The sequence below is a fragment of the Corylus avellana genome, chromosome 10 (assembly GCF_965113065.1).
Source record: "Corylus avellana chromosome 10, dhCorAvel1.hap1.2, whole genome shotgun sequence".
Taxonomy (NCBI): domain Eukaryota; kingdom Viridiplantae; phylum Streptophyta; class Magnoliopsida; order Fagales; family Betulaceae; genus Corylus; species Corylus avellana.
Genome location: NC_142499.1, coordinates 17,388,339 through 17,409,740, shown reverse-complemented (window position 1 = coordinate 17,409,740; position 21,402 = coordinate 17,388,339). Strand labels below are relative to the sequence as shown.

The 21,402-nt window shown below is 34.2% G+C and overlaps 1 protein-coding gene and 1 pseudogene across 1 annotated transcript; one reads left to right on the top strand and one right to left on the bottom strand.

Moving 5' to 3' along the window:
• Positions 1–12,946: 12,946 nt before the first annotated feature.
• Positions 12,947–15,745, bottom strand: LOC148583430 (uncharacterized). The gene is made up of 3 exons (XM_088511417.1): positions 15,554–15,745; positions 14,059–14,400; positions 12,947–13,732 (listed from the first exon to the last, which is right to left on the bottom strand). Exons 1-3 carry the CDS (start codon positions 15,743–15,745, stop codon positions 12,947–12,949), a joined length of 1,320 nt encoding a protein of 439 aa, XP_088367543.1.
• A 1,478-nt stretch (positions 15,746–17,223) lies between these two features.
• LOC148583429 (F-box/FBD/LRR-repeat protein At5g56420-like) lies at positions 17,224–18,593 on the top strand (annotated as a pseudogene).
• The last annotated feature ends 2,809 nt before the right edge of the window (positions 18,594–21,402 follow it).

Below are 21,402 nucleotides of genomic sequence, written 5' to 3'. Positions count from 1 at the left end.
TGCTGCAAGGAGTCGGACACGGTTGGGTGCTCTTGAGCCCACGATGGGGAAGCTCTTGCATCATACTACGCGGTTTATCTTTGTAGAGACCACGGCGTACAACATCTTTTCCTAGAGGGCGATGCTAAATAGGTAGTGGATGCTGTGAACTCAACCTTATGTACATGGAGCCGTTTCGGACACCTAATGGAGGACACACGACGCATTTTACATACACTCTCACGATGGAAATGTGGTTTTGTCCAAGTGGTGACGTGCCACTTGTGGACATGTCACTAATTGGCATTGGAAATCGCACGTACAGCCTGGCCTTCCCTCTCAAATCTCAAATTCATTTGCTTCTTCAAACTCAGAGGTTTATGGCGCCAGTTGAAATCTTCTCCCTTCTAATAACACACGCACGTACACCCCCCACCTCCCCTTTCTCTTTCTCTCATCTCTTTCTCTCTTCTCTTCGAACATGCACACCATTGAGAGAGAGATCGACTGTGAGAAAGGAAGATTTTGATATTGAGAGAGAGAGAGAGAGAGAGAGAGAGATGAAGAAGAAGAAAAAAAAGAGGAAAGTGATCAAGTGAAGAAGAATTCCGGCCATGGATGGTTGTGAGGTAAAATCCTTAACCCTTTTCTTATGATTTTAGTTCTACCCATTAGATTTGAAGCTTGAAAACATAAGGATTTGTGGGATTTTGAATAGGTCCAAAAATTAGGGTTTATATGGAATTTTGAGGCTTTTGTTATTTTGTTGAAATCTTTAACTTCTCCTTGTGTTTTTATGTTACCCAGTGATTGTTAAGCATGAAAATTATGTTAATTGGTTGGGATTTGATTTGGGTTAGATTGAGCTATTTGGTTAAATCCGATTTCAATGCTTTTGCCCTTGATGATTGGTAGCTTTCTTCGACTGCGTTGATGTTCTTGAAAACGAATGTTTGGTATTCTAAGGTTCTGTTTGATTGATATAGTCTTGTTCTTGTTGTTCCTTGTTTAATTATATTGTTTATTTTCATATGTTAATGATTCAATTTTTTTTTTTGGCTGAAAGCAAAAAAGAATCTAAGGGCAAGAAGGAGAAAAAAAGAAGAAGGAGGAGGAGGAGGAGGAGGAGAAGATCTTAAGGAAAAAAAAATAATCTGAGGGAGAAGAAGAAGATCTATGACAAAAGAAGATTATGAAAGAATGAAAACAAAAAGAAAAAAAAGAAAAAAAAAAAAGAAAAGAAATTAAATTAATAAAAATGGAATATATATATATTCTAAAAAATTATTATTATTGTTTTTTAAATATTAGTGACGTGTCACTTGTGGCAGGTCACCAAATTGGGGACATGTCAATAGTGACACGTCACCAAATTTGGTGACATGTTACATATGGCACGTCATCAACAAAGATGACGTGTCAATTGTGGCACGTCACCAATTTGGTGACGTGCTAAACATAACATGTGACCTTTTGAAGGGTGAGGTGTGCATTTCCATTTGTCAACAATTAGTGACGTGTGCAAAGTTAACAGGTCACCAAATCTAATTCTAGACCAGTGAATTAATGCCCTGTGACCCATGTCACTAATGACACGTCTCAATCCGATTAGTAATGTGTTTAGCCATTGACACATCACCAAACTAAAGTCACTAAAACCCAGTTTTTTTTGTAATGCCATTAAGGTTTAAAAAAAAAAGGAAAAGGAAAAAGACATTTTACTCTCAAAGTTGTACCATTTTATTTTAAAAATTTTTATTTTGCTTCCAATATTTAAAAATTGGCAATATAACACAACCAAGTTTATGAAATTTTCATTGTAACAACTCCATTAATAATTTCCATCTTCTTTGACGGAAGGCAGCACACGTGGATTTGTTGGGGGCTAAAAAGTCCGAAATGCCCTCATTTTCGTTGAAGAAAAAAAAAATAATAATAAAAGAGGATGGAAAGAAAGAAAGAAAAAGGGGTAGCTACAAGCACCCCATAGGCCATTTGTGGGTCGTTGACCACCCCCGTTTAGTCGGAATCGAAGACCTTTTTATCAAAGAAGCATTTCATAAATGATTGATATATATATATATATTCCCAAATTCACCTTTTTTCTTTCTTCTTCTTCTAAAATTTCTAGATGCATGTTGGTGATCAAGTGTAGAAGGCCGGAGTAATCAATAATTTAAGTTGGGTCACCACAAGATTTATTATTTTTTTATTTTTTTGAAAAAGTGCTCGGTGGCACATAGTGTAATTAATGAAATGTTTATTGCTCTAGATTGTGCTTAAATATTTTTTACCATGCAATTGAGAAAACAAGTCCCCAAGGAGTAACTCAATCGGCTGGAGACCACGCCTTATGAAGCAAAGGTCACTAGTTCGAATCCTCCCTCCCTCCTCTTGTGCAAACATGTTAAAATTAAGAAAACAAAATCTTCACCTTGATCCGTTTTTGGGATTGGGGCGTACGTAACATTCTTTCTGATTGTGCATGTAATGAAGGGTTTGAGTGGATAATTACCGGCAATTGCATGCAAGTCTGGTAAGATTCCATACTCTTAACACAAACAGGGCAAGTTCATCGATCTCATAGATTTGGAAAAGCAAGTTCCATTTCCTTTTAGTTAGCGTTCTCTTTGTTATGTATATTCTCGGCCTTTTAAACTAATTAATATCAAGTTTTAATATATATTTTCCCAAGTAGTAGTACTCTAGCTAGGCCTTTAGAAATGCATGTGAAAATTAATCGTATAAATGAGGTTTAAATAGAACTGAAAATGGAACAAAATATAATGTTGCCCAAGGCCAAGGAGAAAAGCGTGCAGTTGCCAATTAGTGGTTTTTTCAATACTACTCAAATGTAAACTAATTGATTGATTACCCAAATTAAATTACAGAGATTTTTTTTTTTTTTTTTTTTGAGATCTCCGCACAAGAGGGGGGAGGGGAGATTCGAACTAGTGACCTCAATTTCATTAGGCGTGGTCCTTAGCCGATTAAACTACTTCTTAGAGACAAATTACAGAGATTTAAGTGCACGTCTTAGCTTAACACTTTCGATCAAACCAATTAATAGATCGAATACATAAATATACACATAGCCTGGAACTCTAGGCATGCAGTGTGTGACCTATCAAATTAGGCTCGGAACATCTTCAATAGAATCGTAGAAATCAGGGGTTTTACATTTACTTGACTAAGAGCTCAGTTTAGTTAATTAGGCTTTTGCAAGAACCTACCTAGATTTGGACAATTGTTGTTGCACTTCCTTCTCTAGAGAATCTCAACAAAAGTTAACAAGGCAACAGAAAAAACGAATAGAGTTGTATATGAAAAATGCAAGTCCACATCTGTATCATATGCCAAATAGAAACTAAATTGCCTGCCTCCATCCCGTCTGCCCTTTCATGCACTATTAAGGATTGGTGTTGTTCTACACTGATCGGAGTCACATTGAACTCCTTCACCTCCAACTATAGTCGTTAAATCATAGGGGGCAAAAGAGTATTTAACGCTAATTTAAGAAATAAAACCAAAAGAAGATTATTCATGGAAAAAAAAAAAAAAAAAAAACTCCATATTTTTCTCGAGCCCTGATTCACAGCACATGACGTGCTTAGCATGCCTGTGCAATTTTTATTTATTTATTTTTTAATTAAAAAAAAAAATTTGCACGCGGCATGTTGCTGTTTTCATTCACCCATTTTTCTCTTATCAATACTCTTATTTTCTTTCTACTTTTGTGGCTTATTTTACCTTTCTAGATATGGGTTTTCAATGCTATTTAACATATTTCCATGTTTTATTCCATAATCTCTTCTTAGTCATCATATATTCACCGATTCATGTCAAATAATTTATTTCCTTGTTAATTTGTAACTTATTTGACGTCAACTATTTTTTTTATAAAAATTTATTTCAAATTCTCTTTTATTGTGTGATATCCTTAACCTAATATTACGGTATTTGCTTAAAACCTATCACGGAATAAGGGTGATAGAACAAGTATTGCTTGTCCGCGTTGTTGTCACTTGTCATACATGATTAATGGCTTGTTTGAGATTGCATTTGAATGGCTTAAAAGTGAGTTTAACATTAAAAAATTTCGTTTGAAGAAAAAAGTATTTGTTTGGTAAAAACAATTAAAAGCGCTACAGTGACCTATAAATTATTTGTTATACCACATGGAATGATTTGTAATTTAGGCCAATCAAAGAACTAATTTAACATTTATCCCTTTCTTTAAGTAAAAAATTGCATGCTTTCATTTAAATGATAATAACGAAACTTTTTCGATGCATATACAATATAGCATGTCAAACAAGTATAAAGTAGAAGTAATAAATTAATGTCAAGAGTAGCGTTACTCCGTGGTTTATGAGCCTGCTTGAGTTTAATTTGTTATTGTTTGATTGGTGAGTGGTCAAAATATTTGGAGGTAAAAGCCTGGGGTTACCAATATTTGGAGGTAAAACATAATTTGGAGGTAAAAGCCTGGGGTTACCAATATTTGGAGGTAAAACATAATTTGGAGGTAAACGGCTGGGGCTGGGAAAATAGCAGCAACATACGCCTGGAATTCTATCACACATCCAATAGATAGGTTGGTCGAAAAATTTGTCCATGCACTTTTCCTGGCAGCTGTCATATTCACAAGTACCTCGAAGATGCCAGCAACCTTTTAGTGTTCCGTCTGGTGGTACTCCTGATACCATTCCTGCTATTCGGGAAATAAAATATAAAGTTACTAAGGAAAAATATATTACTTTTATTATACCAAATTCTTTAATGAATCTTTTACAGAAAATATCAAAAGTAAAAGACAACGATATTGTAAAGGTCAAAATTACCTAGTAATTTTTTTTAGCACCAAACCCGAATTAATTAGTAACTAGCTAGTAAGAAGTTTTTTACACAGATATGAAAAAAAAATAATAAAAAATTAAACAAACATAAATTTGAATGTTAATATATGTACAAAGTTTAATATTTGTAATGTCAACAAATTTAACAAAATAAAAAAAATATATATATTTATACGAAGGAGAGAAAACGATACCGAAAGAGAAAACTAAGGAAGTCACCAAAAGGAGAGACAATACTGCACAGTATTTCATATTGAGATGAAAAAAGTACACACCAAACTTCAAATGAATGAAACACACACACACACACACACACACATATATATATATATATATATATATATAGCAAAGAATAAGCATAATATATAGGTTTTAATTAAGCAAATACGTACGGTAATATTAAGTTAAGAATATCACACAATAAAAGAGAATTTGAAATAAATTTAATAAAAAAATATCTCAAGAAATCGTCAAATTAGCAAGCAAGATATTATAGAATAAACATGGAAATATATTAAATAGCAATGAAAACCCATATCTAGAAAGGTAAAATAAGCCACAAAAGTAGTAGAAAGAAAATAAGAGAATATTGATAATAGAAAAATATGGAGTTTTTTCATTGAAAAAACAAAGAATGTCGTTTTTGAGAGTCTTGCTCAAATTAATTTAAATCTTTTTATGTTTCATGTTAATTAAGGAACAATAAAAATCATGTATAGAGATGTAAAATATGATATAATAATAGAAAGAAATTAAGAGAGCATCTCTATTAATTATAGAAAAAAAAAAAAATAAAAAAAAACATTGAAGTTTTTTTCCTTAAAAAGTTACAACGTACTTTTGTCAATTCTTTTCAGAATAATCATCTTTTATTTTTATTTCTTTCTTAAATTAATGCCTTTACGATCTTCATAAAACAAGTGAGAAAACATGTATTGGTTTTCAGAATAATCATCTTTTATTTTTATTTCTTTCTTAAATTAATGCCTTTACGATCTTCATAAAACAAGTGAGAAAACATGTATTGGTTTTCAGAATAATCATCTTTTATTTTTATTTCTTTCTTAAATTAATGCCTTTACGATCTTTTAGTTTAGATGATACCATGTTAGTGGCGACCAAATTGAGGGGTGTTGGGATGAATTATGTGCTCCAAAATAATCTTTCTTGTTTATGTGATGACATGAAAGAGGTCTTGCAGCTCCAACAAGATCAGCATACCAAAAGTTTCTAATGGGCGCCAATGAGTCATACGCTGCCGTTTGTGGACACATCCCCTCAATTCACAGACTTTATCTTTTTTATTTATTTTATGTTGTGAATAAAAGTAAAATTTATAGGTTAAATAATTGGCTGAAAATATAAGAAATGGTTATTGATTATTTTCGAAGAATATTTTCAACATAAATTATTTTCCCATTTTTTAGCGGAAAACATTTTTCAATAAAAAAATAGTTTACGCTAAAACAAGGGACCTCAATTTAAGTCACTGTCTACAATGAGAAAATGTATAAACAAAGCGTCTATAACCTTAATTTTGTCTAGATTTAATAAAATTTCTGCATTATATATATATAGCAAACATGTATAAACAATATTTTTTCAATGCACTACCGGTCACATTATGCAACAAAAAAATCTCATAGATCCCATGACTGGGGTCCCTTCCAAGGTCTCCTTCTTCTAGCCTAGCTAGTGTTTCTCTCTCGAACACATCCCAGCGGAAGCGGCTTGAACCCAAGCCGTCAACCATACAACCCCAAGCATCCTGTCAATATTTGAGAAATACCCATCAGACCAAAGCTCACGATCAAGTACCAATTAGAAGAGGAAAGAAGTACTCAAAGACAAGCAGTAGAAGAGGATCAATTCCCATACACAAACTCCAGGCAATATATATAGCAATCCATATCCCGCAATGGTTAAAACCCCAATAGGTTATAGTACATATAAGTGAGAGCCATGTCAAAACCAGCACCGCCATTTACAATTTATTAGACCGGTTTGTAAAAAAATTTTGCTCGTTATCTCATGGAGATGGAGAAGATGGGTTTGTTTGATTTTAATGTGTGATCAACTGGGAATCAGTCAAAGGCTCAGATGAGCTTCTGCTATTGAATCCATGACTTGTGCTTCCGTGCTTTGTTGTCGTATACGACGTGACGTCGGTTGTCTTCCATGATCACAAGGGTCTCCTAAAAAATTGATTAATGGCCTTTTTAAAAAAAAAAATAATAATAATAATAATAATAAAAAAAAAAAAAAACAAAATTTCCTTAAAAATGTGAACAATGAAAATTATTATGTTTCATTTCACTCTTATATAGCAGAAGAGCGGATTGGCATTTGTGTAATATTTTTTCAATTCATACCGATCACATTTTGCAACAAAAAATCTTATACAACCCATGACTAAACCAAGGACTCGGATCCTATTCCTTATTTTATAAGGATAGAATGGTCATTTCACTTTTTTTTAAAAAATCATTCTATCCTTATAAAAAGGAGGTTCTCTCCATTTCAAAGGCAACACCCCCTTTTTCTATTGCACGGACCCTATATCATCCACTGCTTCTCAATAGCAATTGCCATAATGTTCTTCAAATGTGATACAACCATTCTATAAACTAAAAGCTAGAGGAAATATAAGGAGTAAGGAAAGTTGCTATGTTATTAGAAACTAGGGGAGATTGCACTTTACCCTCCCGAAGTTTGACCACTTTTTCAATTTGAACCCGAGTATTTAAAAATTTGCAATCTACCCTCCTAAAGTTTTAAGAATTTTTAATTTGAACCATCCGTTAGTCATTGCCGTCTAAAAAGACAGAAAGCCTACCATGTGAGAAGCATGTGCTATTTTTAGTCTTATTCTCCCCAAATTGCTCACAACCCACTATGTGAAATGTCCACAATGCCCATCATAACTCCATGCGTGTTTAATCAATTGTGAACCTCGTTTTTTTGCAACTCCATTCGACAGCCATCCATCTCAACAGCAAACCCAACTTGCTTAGAGAAGACAAAGCAGAAGATTCTTCATTCTCGTCTTTCTTCGACCAAGGTTCTTCGTTCTCGTCTTTACTCATTTGCTGTCCAAGATGTTTGTCAAAGATCTTTGACTTCCCTCTTGAGGGGGAGTATCAGACAACTCAGTGAGAGTTGGCTGCATACATGTGTAATATTTTTCAGTTATAACATTTTTAGGTTTAGTTGGTTATCAGACAACTCAATGTGAGTTGGCTGCATACATGTGTAATATTTTTCAGTTTAGTTGGTTATTTTTGTTTCTTGTACAGTTGAAGTTAGTTGAACATTAGTTAGTTTATTCATTACAATCTGTTATGCAGCCGAGTATATAAAGAGGTTTGATCCCTCGTTGTAAGTAGATTGATGATACAGAGAATAAGAACTTTCTTTCTCTCTTCTTCACTCAACCTATCTCTCTGCATTTCATCTTGTTCCTCTACTTGGCTCCTTCTTTTATTGGTTTTAGTTTTAGTTATCATTTTATATATTTTTTTTTCGATTTTTATTTTTATTTTTGCTTCTGCTTTGGAATGAAAATGTGGTTTGTCGTTGACCTGGACGTGTCAAATGTTGAAAGCCTTGGTGTTTAAATGGCTTTCGAAATTCGAAGAAGAAGAAGAACAAGAACAAGAACAAGAAGAAGAGCTAAAGTTTGGTTCTTTTTGTTTTACTTACTTTTGGAAGTAGTTTGGTATTTTAAGAGAGATTTTTCATTTGTTTGCTAAGTTCAAAGCTCTGTTTTTGCTTTCTCTGCTTCTGCTTTCTTTGTTTTAGTTGTTCAAGTGATTGTTTGTTTCAGGTCAGTGAGCTAGACCTAGCTTGTAGTTTGATTTTGACAACCAGAAGGTCTGATTTTGCTGGTCTTTTTTAAATTTTTGTCTGTTTTCTTCAATTTTATTTTCAACATTTATTTTTTATTTTATTTTTACTAAATGGTATTTCAGTTTATGTGAATTTCTCCGGATACTTTTGATTTAAACTTGAAGTGATTATTTCACTAGTTAGTTTTCTTTCGATTAATCTTTAACAAAAAAAAAAATGAATAATGAAATGTTGCCTATCTGTGCTCTCTTGGGTTGAACATACATACACACACAAAAATGAGAACGTTTTTGGCCCACAGTTGCTTCAACTATGTTTTTGGACCTTTTATGAACCTTTTCAACATCCAGGCTTTGACCTACTTAAACTTATCCAAACAACTATTAGGCTTTTTATAGTAGTTTCGAAGTAGGTGGATCCAGCAACTATGAGGCTTTTTATGGTGCCAATTGATGTGGGTATTGTTTGCTTCAAGTGGTTTCTGGATAATTTTAAATAGGTCAATACCTGGATGTTGGAAATTTCTGGTGGGATTGAGCCAGAGAGGTTGGCTCATGTCAAGATATGCCAAATGGTAAACATTTCCAATCTCAGGTGGGATTGAGCCGGAGAGTGAATTTCGATTCAAATTGAGCTTTTCTGTTGTAAGGTGTTCTCCTATAGAAGATGGGATTGGACCTGAGAATTGGTTTAAGATCTTTCTGTTTTAAGGTGTTCTGAGCTTTTCTGTTTTAAGATCTTTCTCAGCCAAAGATCGCTTAGAACTCCTACAGAGGTGTGGGTAAGGGGCTTTGAAGGAGAGATCATTTACTTTTTGCCCTGTTGCCACTTTTACCTGAGGAGATAAAAGAATATGCAGACGCCAAAAGCAAGGTAAGATTGTTTCTTGTAAGACCTTTTCAGCATTGTGATCAATCTTAGCATTTGGATGATGATTTTTGTGCCATCTACTTCATAAATTTAGTGCCTTTTTATTTTCTTTTATAATATGTTTTATAATTTAACGAGTAGAATCATCATCGTTTTGAATTTAGGAATAGAGTTGATGCTCCATTAATTGAGTGTGATCCAACATGTGAAGTGTTTAATTTTAAATGGAATGTAGAAGAGGATAAATTTTCAACTTTGGCAATCTGTTTTGATGCGTTGATAACTTATTACTTGCCCAAAAGTCTAAATTAATTGGAAAAGATGAATTTAATCGCTTAGGTATTATTCTTACCGTCTTTTCTTGTCACAAATTTTCTAATTCACTCAGATTTTTGGGCTTCTTTTACTGGAAAGCAATAGAAATGGTCATAAGATAAATGATCCAGATTTGAAAAAGACTTCAGTAAATCTATGGCTTCTTCAAACCATACAAGCTGCCATCTACCTATTGAGCATTTTCTTGCTTGTTTATTGGCCGTCAATATTTACATTTGTGCAAATTGGATTCTTTTCCTTTCTGATTTGAGTTCTACCATTTAAGGTAGTTTTTGGCATTATTCAATTTGGGTGCAGTGATTGAATTTTGGTTTTGATATTTGTTGGGTAATGGATCGGCCACTTTAAGCCCAACGGACCTCTAGGCCCGGCCCAACATATGGGCCCAGTTATAGTCAGCCCAGACCGAGAATTAGCTAGCCCACCGAGTTTATAATAGACCTTCACGTGGTCCAGTTGTCAGCGCCAAACCAAGCCATGTGGTCCCGAGCATAAATCAGGAACCCACGTCCAGATCAAGTGTGGCCGATCTCAGGATCGTGGAGTAACCCACGACCCCATGATCCACTTTCTTAGCCCTGCACATGGTGGATCCTTGGGAACGTGGGGCCGAGAATTTCGGGGCGACAACTGCTACCTGATGCCATAAAAAGGAAGCTCCAACTCATTATTTGGTTATCACTCTCTGAGTCATTTCTTGCTTATTGCATTCTCGATCTTTAAACACTTTCTCTATCAAAGATCATTACTGACTTAGGCATTGGAGCTATCCTCCGCCGGCCCACCCCCCGCAGCTCTTATCCTAAAATCTCCTTCTTTTGCAGATTGATGACTCCTCGGATTCTGTGCCATGTCACTTCTCGAAAACTATCATCAACAGTTTGGCATTGTCTGTGGGAATACTTTGATTTTCATCTTTTCTTAAACATACAAAATCTAATATGGTGACTACACTTTCGAGGGAGCTTGAGCCAAATGTTCAAGCTGAACAATCGGGAACCTCAGTTGATCCGAATGGTCGAATCGCTTCACTGGAATATCAAATAAAGTGTATCTCAGAAACAATTGAGGCCCTTAAGACGAATTGTACAATGACACAAAGACCTGGCATTTGTAGACAAACCAGGCAGTATAAAACGATAGGTCGTTCTTTGAAAAAGTTGGCATTTGGACACAGGGCATTTGACAACTTGGGCAATGCAATAACATGACCTTTTTTTTTTTCCTCTATTTTTTTTTTCCTAGGAGATGTTGAATGTTAAATTCTGTTTAAAGTTGTATGTTTTTTTTATTGGTTTCATACGTGTTTAACATTCAACTGCAATAGATTTAGGGGTAAAATGGTGGTTACGGTTTGTAGTTACTAGCTAAAATCGTTAACTGTAACCGCCTCCACTAATCGTCAGTTAGCGGTTAACCATTGTAAAATTAAACTAAGAAAATCCAATCACGGGCATGTAAAATCCAAATATGAATTTCTGCAAAAGTTAGAAGAAATTCAAAAATCCAAACAGTCGAAACAGAAATTCAAAAATCCAAGCAACAATTCATAAATCCTTACATAATGTATAAGAGAGAAGAGAGACAGAAATCCTTACATAATCCAAACAGAAGTCCGGCGAGAGAGGTAGAGACTAGCGAGGAGAGACGGAGACCGACGACAAACACGAAGATGGAGGACAGAGTAGATACCGGCAACAAAGACAACGACCGGCGACAGCGGGATAAAGACCGGCGAGAGACAATGACGAGAGTGAGAGAGAGGCAGGCGGCTGAGACAGAGAGTGAGAGGGAGGGAGACAGTGATGAGAGCGAGAAGGAGGCAGACGACAGAGAGAACTGGTTTAGCCGTTTAGGGTTAGATGAAAATAATGAATATATACCCTTTGAAAAAAATGCGTCGTTTTTGAGTAAGAAATGATAAATCAATGGTTAAAAATTACTAATAAATTAAGAGAAAATGGTTAAAAAAATACTATAAAAATCAATTTGTATTATATATGTATAATTACAATTTATATGGACTTATAAGTTTATATTTTATAACATACATTGGAATTAAGTCTCTAGGTACTTAATTGTTGTATTAGTATGAATTTCTATACTTATGACTTATGTCATATATATATATATATATATATATATATATATATATATATATAATCATATGATTTAATCATTAGTTGATCATGTGACATAATCATATAAATTATAATAATAATAATAATAATAATATATTAATACCTCAATTATGGTTATAAGTAACACATTGCTTAATCTAATGTCAATTAATAATTAATTTGATATTATATGAAATGTGATTATCATTGTACATGAATAATATGAATCATATGATTAAATTGTATACTTATGATGACTTATGACTTGTGTCATATTATATATGTATTATTTGTTATTATATAATCATATGATTTAATCATCAATTCATCATGCAATATAATCATATAATTTATATGAGTATATATTAATACTTAAATTGTGATTTATTATGCCAAAAAATTGTAATTTAATCATCATTGATCATGTTATAAGTATAAATGTTATTATTATAATTATTATTATTATTATTATAAAAATATATATTATATAAAAAGGCAGTTAGCAGTTAGCTCACTCAATAACCGCTAACCCCTAGCGGTTATGGCGGTTAGCAATTATAGCGGTTAGCGGACGGTTAATAACCGCCCTCCTTTTCAGCCCTAAATAGATTATCATCATTTATGTCAAGATTTAGTTGGGAGAACCACATTGGATAATGAAACGAATAAAATACTCTATCCTTATATTCTTATGTAATTTTTGGCATATTTAGACAACCGACAAAGTTATATAATTTTTATGGCATTACAATTCTCATACATAACCTTTTTTATTCGTACAACTTCAATAAAAAAGTATTACAATATGATATTCAACCTAACAGCATGCACTTCATAATTAAGTTTCATCTCATAATCCAACCATATATATTTTTTGGTTTTTTTTTTTATTATTTTTTATTTTTTTTAAAAATAGTTCACTTCTCATATATATCAAAAACAAGCTGAAGCAATTTGCTCCGCTTGAACAATATCACAGATACAATCGGGTATCGCATTTCTCCATACACAATCTATGACATTTTTTGTAGCTAATTTAGCTAGGCTATGAGCATCACCATTTATGTTCCGGTGTACATGGTTGGCTTTCCAATTTGATAGTGTGTTCAAAATTAGTTTTGCATCTTCTATTAACTGACCATACCGGCTTTCATTCTGTGCCTCAGCCTGTAACGCCATTATAATTGTCTGTGCATCGCCTTCTAGAATTACGCTTCTCACCTCCATTTCCAAGCAAAACTGAGTTGCTTTTACTGTAACCATCGCCTCTGCCATAGTCGGATCTAGCCAGCCCATTTGCGTGAAGCTCGAAGCGGCGTAGACCCTTATGTCGTGGTCTCTAAGAATTAGGCCCACTCCCATCCGTCCATTTTTCGCATCCACGGCTGCATCACAATTCATTTTAAACCACCCAGAGAGGTCTCTCGACTTATTTATCTCCATCTCCTTGTCGTCGCCTTCCTCATTAAGAGGTGCATTACATCTTCTGAATTCCTCCACTGCTGCAGACGCCAACCTGCCCACTTCATTCGAAGGGGCAAACAAACCCTCATGAATCCACCTATTCCTACGAAACCAAATTTTTCTCGCAGTTTCCACAAAAATAATGAATTCCTCTCCCCGACTCCTTTGAAGAATTTCTTCAGCCAAAGACAAAAAATCAGCAACTGGTGAGATGAATTTTTGAAAGAAACGTAACCCTCCACTCCAAACATCCACCTATGATGGGCAAGCCCATAGTATGTGAAATGTGGTCTCAACTTCAAGCCCACATATTGGGCACATGGGATCATTTGTAATTTTTCTCCGAACTAGATTATCTCTTGTCGGCAAAAGAGTAAAGGTCTTACCCACATTTGCTATTTGTAAACCCCATATTTCCTTCCAAATGGACCTGTCTTCCACCCCTCGTGAACTTTCTGCGTTAGCAGCTGAGGAAAGCTCTTTGGCGAGGTGGTAGGCACTTCTAACCGTAAAGGACCCCTCTAGATTTGCGGATCACGTTGCGAAGTATTACCAATCGAGATAGATTGGATTAGCTGCACCTCATCTTGCCTGACGTTTTCTTGGAGCAAAGCCTGATTCCACCACTGAGTATCAGGGTCAATTAGAGCACTAACCTTCGAGTCTCTATTAAGTGTAACGGGATGGGATTGAATAGAATAGGTATCCAGCATTGGAATCCACTTTTCACCCCAGATTTTAACACTTGTTCCATTCCCAATTCGCCATATCAATCCTTTTTTGAGCAGCCCACACGACTGTTGTATACTCCTCCACGCATAAAATGGCCTGGTCCCCTTTTGTGCCTCAAGGACCGAACTCCTTGGATAGTATTTTGCTTTCAGAATTCTGGAGACAAGGCTATCCTCAGTTTTGAATAATCTCTAACATTGTTTGGCAAGTAAAGCTTGCTTAAAACAATGTAGGTCCCGAAAGCCCATTCCCCCATTCTTCTTTGACATTCCCAATTTTTCCCAACTCATCCAATGAATCCGGTTCTCATTTGTCTGATGACCCCACCAGATCTTTGTATGAGGGCGTTGATCTCAGTGCATAAAACTTTTGGCAGTAAGAAAACACTCATGCTATATGTAGGTATTGCCTGAATGACTGTCTTTAGGAGTATCTCCTTACCTGCTTGAGATAAAAACTTCAACTTCCAGTCTTGAAGCCATTTCCAGACTCTATTTTTGATATCTTGGAACGACTTTATCCGAGATCTTCCCATTAGAGCAGGTAAACCCAAATAAGTGTCATATCTCTGTGTTGCCTGAATCCATGAGACTTCTATGATTTTTGTTTTTGCCTCCACAGGTGTATTTCGACTGAAAAAAAATTGCCGTCTTTTCTCAATTTAGCCGTTGACCAAATGCTTTCTCATAGATAGTTAACAACGGACTCAACCGCCTCCAATGACATAAATCTGCCTGACAGTTCTTTGTCAGGCAGATTGAGGGTTGAGAAGTAAGGGACTTGTCTACTTGTTCTTCTGGGACAAGAAGAAAGGTCTACTAGTACAATAAGGAGTCTATATTCCAAGTCCTAGTTTATGTTGGAGTCCTTTATTAATTAGTCTTTCTAGTCCTTCTTTTACTTGGATTTCTTATCTTATAAATAGGGGATAGTAGTTGTAGTTTATTTTGAATTGAGAATTATTAAGCTAAAGCTTATTTGTGGTTTATCTCCAGCCCCAATTGGAGTATTTGTGGTCTCTCCTACTCGAAAGGAGCTATTATATCTAGCATATTTCTGTTCTTTGTTGCGGGGTTCCATCAACTTGGTATCAGAGCCTTCGCAACTATGTCGGATTCTCAACTTCATCGTTTACTTGATTGTTTTGAGCAGATTTTTGTTCGTCAGCTAGCCCATCAAAGCCAAATTGTGAAACAAATTGAGTGAAATTTAGATGAAATATTATGTGGTCTGAAGGCACTGAAAGAGGATGAAGAATCATCACCCATCTCTCTCAAAAAAGCTTGGGTCCACTATAAGCCACCTTCAACAAACAACTTACAGAGATCAACAGTATTGTGAAACCGTCCAAAGATTGAGCCATTCACAACCCATGGTAGCTGCCCCACCAGTCCCAGATCTAGAGAACACCGGGCTCAACCCTCCAAGCGTGCATACCATCCCAACTGCACCATCAACCATCGTGCCATTCCACGTCGTCGTATCCTCAAACTGCGCCATCAACTCCGCCACACGTCTCGAGTGTCGCAGCCTCATCTCCTCACACCATCTTTGTTCAAGGGGATTAAAAAGCGAAAAAAAAAAAAAAAAAAAAAAAAAAAAAAAAAAAAAAAAAAAAGTGGGTTCATAATTCACCTAATAAGCCCATGTGTAGGTACCTTGGACCTTGCGGACAAGGTTCCCCTTCAAGGGGGGGCGAATGATGGAGAACTAATGCCACGTAGGTCTCACATGGCAATTGAGGGTTGAGAAGTAAGGGACTTGTCTACTTGTTCTTCTGGGACAAGAAGAAAGGTCTACTAGTACAATAAGGAGTCTATATTCCAAGTCCTAGTTTATGTTGGAGTCCTTTATTAATTAGTCTTTCTAGTCATTCTTTTACTTGGATTTCTTGTCTTATAAATAGAGGATAGTAGTTGTAGTTTATTTTGAATTGAGAATTATTAAGCTAAAGCTTATTTGTGGTTTATCTCCAGCCCCAATTGGAGTATTATTTGTGGTCTCTCCTACCCGAAAGGAGCTATTATATCTAGCATATTTCTGTTCTTTGTTGCGGGGTTCCATCAGTGGGCTGTTAAAGTAATGATGAAGTGATTAAATTTACCTCTTTCTATCAGCTTAAACTTTTAGGATAACTGGTAATTTAACATGGTATCAAAGCCAAATGTCGTATGATTGAACCTTGACTTCGTCTATTCACCCCCCATTTAAATTAAATATTCCACACATGGGGGGAGGGAGTGTTAAAATAATGGTTAAGTGATTAAATTTACATCTTCCTATAAACTTAAGATTTTGGGATGATTAGTAATTTAACATGAGTTAGACCCAGCTTGTTGTTTGATTTTGACACCCAGAAGGTCTTATTTGGCTGGTCTTTTTTAAATTTTGTCTGTTTTCTTCAATTTATTTTCAACATTTATTATTATTATTATTATTATTATTATTATTATTTTCTAAATGGTATTTCAGTTTTTGTGAATTTCTCCGGATCCTTTTGATTTAAACTTGCAGTGACTATTTTTTTCTAAATCAGTATGTTTTTGTCCCACAGTTGCTTCAACATCCAGACCTACTTAAACTTATCCAAACAACTTTTAGGCTTTTTATATATAGTATGTGGATCTAACAACTATGATTATGAGCAGGGACGGAGCCAGGAAATTTTATGGGAGGGGGCTAACCAAATCTTTTTTTTTTTTTTTTTCGATTCTTTAGAATTTTTTTATTAAAAAAAAATTATTTTTGTTGCTTTTTATGAACTAAAGACTATCGTAAGGGCAAAAAAAAAAGGTGAACATTTGAAAGTAAGGGCCAAAAATAAAAATAAAAAACTTAATGGGTATGAGCCAACAAAATTAAAAATAGGGCCAAATTTTTTTTTTTTTTTTTTGAGGAGGCCAAATGACTAAAATTAAAACTTTAACTTTACTTTTTTTACTTATAATATTTTTTTTCCTTATTTTGGGGGGACCATGGCCCACCCCGGTCCCCCCCTCCCTCCGTCTCTGATTATGAGGCTTCTTATGGCGCCAATTGATGTGGGTATTCTATAATTACTTTGCTTAATTATGCACTTTACTCACATGACCATCTTCCCTTGTTTAACCCATGGATTGTTTGGCATAGGTATTGTTGTTAGAATGTGTAAGAGATTTTTTCATATTGGTCTTAGATTTATTTTTTCTTGCTATAATCCTCTCTTTCTATTCAAATTTGTGCGGTACAATTGTAAAATCAAGTCATTCAATAATTATTATCTTATTTTATTTTATTATAACAGGGATCTTAATATCTCATGTTTTTTTTCCCTTCCTAAAGCTCCTGTATTTTGCTGAATGTTGGTATACCAAACTCACTGAGGTTCTACAGGGTTTTCTGAACAAGTATTGGGGATATAGGGGAACCGTCGGAATATAGAGGCAAATTCTCTTATTCATAAACCCAAAAAAACAGAAACTGAATGAAGAACAAGGCATTGATGGTTACAGAAAATGCATGAGTAACTTACCTGAGGATGTTCTTCTACTCATCCTTTGCTTTCTTCCCATGAAAAATGCTGTTAGGACAAGTGTACTTTCTAAAAGGTGGGAATACCTTTGGACTACTATTCCCAATCTAGATTTTTCAAAAACCTTGCCTTATAATAGAACACTTCACATGAATTTTGTGGAAAGAGCGCTCTGTCTTTGGGACGACTCTGATATAAAAGGATTCTTTCTTGGATTTGATGTGCAATGTGATGTATCTCGTGTTGAGTCATGGATCACTGCTGAAGTAAGGCGTAATGATGAAGATTTGGCTATCTGCCTTAGGGACTTTAGAGGACAATTTTCATTGCCTCATTGTATGTTTACTTGTGACACACTGAAATTGTTATTCCTTAATATGCCATGTATCCTCAAAGTTCCTCCTATAATCTGTTTCTCAAATCTTATTGTGTTAAGAATTGAAAGTGTTACATTTTCTGATGATTACACAACCCAGCAGCTTTTTTCTGGTCTGCTAGTCCTTGAGGTGTTGTATTTAATGGAATGCATATGGGGGTGGTCTCAAAGTTCTGGAGATTTCTGCCCCCAAGCTTAAGTCTCTAACCATAAATGAAACTAATCTGTGGAACCAGAGTGATTGTGATGATCACCATGATTTTGAAGGGTGTCGTATTATGATTTTTGGAGCTAATATCAAATGGTTTTTTTACACCGGTAAATTCTTCAATGATTTTTCGTTCTACAACTCATTCTCACTAGATAGGGCAAAAATTGAAGTTACTCATTGTAATTCTACTTACTTTTATAAGAGGAGAAGACAAGTTGCTTACCGCATGCTTAAGGTTCTTATAGAGCTCGCTAATGTAAAGGACCTAAGACTACGCAGTTTCTGATTTCTTAAGGTCTTGAAACTCGCAACATTTTTTTTTTTTTTTTTTTTTAGAAATTTTAGTATTTTTTTTTTGTTTTTATTTTACTGAGGATAGTTTTGTCATTGACAATGTTTTGGTAGGTTAAGAGGACATTGTCAATTGGTTGGTAGTTTGAGAATGTAGACATGAAGATAGAAATTTGATAATCATAGATGATAACTGTTGAAATTCCTAATAACTCAACAATTGTTTATGATAACATAATGAATTAGATGAAATAAAATGGCAATATAAAGTTTTTTTTATAATGAATTAGATGAAATCAAATGGCAATATAAAGTTTTTTTATAATGAATTAGATGAAATCAAATGGCAATATAATGTTATTTTTCTTCTTTCTTTTGGTCTTTTTGATGAGGGAATAAAATTACCTACTTTATTATCACTGTTTTTGTAGGCAGCTATAATATGCTAACATGGCAAAACGGTGCGTTGAATAAAAATGAGAGATTTTTCAGTTTTCGCGCGTTGATTCAGGAATTTATATCATATCAATCAACTTCTTCATCTTTTACCTTCACAATGCTCTTTACCTAGACACCCAAACACTATTTTCTTATTTATTTTAGGTCATCTTTCAAGTATTAGAAGGTTATTTCAAGATTAATAGAGGTATGTTCTCATACTTGTTCTATGCATATTATGAAGAAAAAAAGTATATATTATCAAATTATTCTAACAATTGGTTTTAGAGTTAATATTTTTGTTTCTTCATGGCTGTAATAAATTTAGCTTTAATATAATCTCTAAAAAACCTAATGTGAATTGTTCTCCTGTGTTTAATGTGTACTGTTTATTGTATTTTCATCTATGGTCTTCTTATATTTTTGGTTGAACCAACGGTAAACTCATGGAGACTCTTTGAGTATTTTTTTGTTTTTTTTTAAAAAAAAAAAAATGTGTGAGGTACCCATAATACTATGTGGGCAGTCGCTTCTTATAGTTTCTTCAAAACTCAGCTCAATCGGTGAACAATGCAACCTCCGAGAGGCGGCAATGGTCTTAGGGGCGGACGATACAACAGAGGTGGATGCAATGGTGGATTTAGCAAATAGGGCCCACCGGAAGAAGTCGTAGATCTGTTATTTTTCCTCTTTGGTTGTTGAGAAAGCAAAGGAAAATCTTTTATTGAGGAACTAAAAGTCATGGGTTTGTGTTTCATTCTTTTTTAATACCTCTTTTTCTGCTACAATTTTTTTTTTTTTTTTTTTCAGAAAGAAAATGAAGGATTTGTTTGATTTATTAGAATCACCCTGTTTTTCTTTTGTGGCCTGAAGTTTAGAGGAATAACTTTTTGTTTGGTTTCTAAGGAATCATAGGAAAAAAAATTTGCAAGGTGTTTGATGTTGCCGGCGTTTGAACTTGTGGATTGATAAAGAACTGTGAGTTAAACCAAACAAAACTTGAAGTAATAAGGAGGAGATTTGTTATGAGTGTACGTGTCAGTATTAAAGCAAACAAATGTTAATATTTACTTAATTTGTATAATCGTATTGTTTTGCATAAATTTTTTATAATATTTGTAGTAAATATTTGTTTATAAACAAATATCCATTCAAAGCAATGTGTTATAATAATAAATAAATAAAAGGGTACGTATTGTTGCTTGAGATCTATATGTAAATTTATGCCCATTTCTCTTGAGATTTAGGAATTTGGTACAATATAAATAATTTTTTTGTATCTAAAATCAATTATTTTGTCTAGTTATAAACTCAATTATTTTAATTAAAAAAAATTTTTAAAAAAAAATGTTGAACGTGTGGGTGGCCGACCACCTACAGCAAACCCTAGGGGTGGCAGGCCAACCACATGTTCAACATTTTTTATTTTTTATTTGTAATTTGAGTTTTAGAAAATTTAGAAATAATATGAGCTTTTTAATAATTTTAGTTCAATTTCAATTATGAAATATATATTTCTATCAAACTAAAAAGTATTAATAATTATTTTATTCCAATATCCTTCATTCCCAATAATGACAGATATTCATTATTATCCAACAATTAGTTAAGCAAAGAACAATTTGCATGGCGATCAACGTTGATCGGATACATCATAGTACGAAACTATTGGCCAATTAAGAATGAGTCCGAATGATAGTCATGCAGTGACGAAAACCCTTGCACTTCTCCTCCGTCTGCTTAATTTTGATCGATGAGCATAAAATCAGATGGCTACGAGAGTTGTAATCGGTGGATCAGGGAGTCTTGAACCTTGTTTTTTATCCAATTTAAAAAGACTTGTATTTGTTGGTTTGCTGTTCAAGGGAAGTGATCAAAATGGCAAGCTATAGAATAATTGCTTTTTTGCTTTCATTGGAAACAAAGCAAGGCCTTGACTCTTGAGCATATGAAAACATCCTGCTTTACGCTTTAATTCTTTGATATTTCCTCAAAAAGTAGACAAAACGTTGCATTATATTATGTAGTGCATATACTACTTCTCAATTACATGAGACTTAATAGATAATTTGAGTAAAATGTGGGTTACGGAATGCTTTTTTTTTGTTTTTATTTTTTTCTAATTGAAATCGTGAATAAGTTATAAGGGAGGATAATTTACGCTCTTAATGTGGAAGGAAAAGTGAATGGAGGGTTCCTAAAAAAAATAAAAAAATAAAATTGGTAAGCTTTTCAACAATAGACCTAAAACGAAAAATAATAGTGAGAAATTACAAACAAACAGAAAGAAATAGGACAAACAAGCGGTTCTCTCAAGTTTTTTTTTTTTTTTTTGAAGTTAGCAAAAAATACTAATGGATAAGACA

What these genes read in the sequence shown, in the direction of transcription:
- LOC148583430 (XM_088511417.1), bottom strand. Translation starts at nt 15,745, where the DNA reads ATGAGGCTGCGACACTCGAGACGTGTGGCGGAGTTGATGGCGCAGTTT. An exon ending in AATGGCTCAATCTTTGGACG is followed by an intron (nt 14,401 to 15,553) that starts GTTTCACAATAC and finishes AAACAATGTTAG; the next exon opens with AGATTATTCAAAACTGAGGA. An exon ending in AAAACGTCAGGCAAGATGAG is followed by an intron (nt 13,733 to 14,058) that starts GTGCAGCTAATC and finishes TGCCCATCATAG; the next exon opens with GTGGATGTTTGGAGTGGAGG.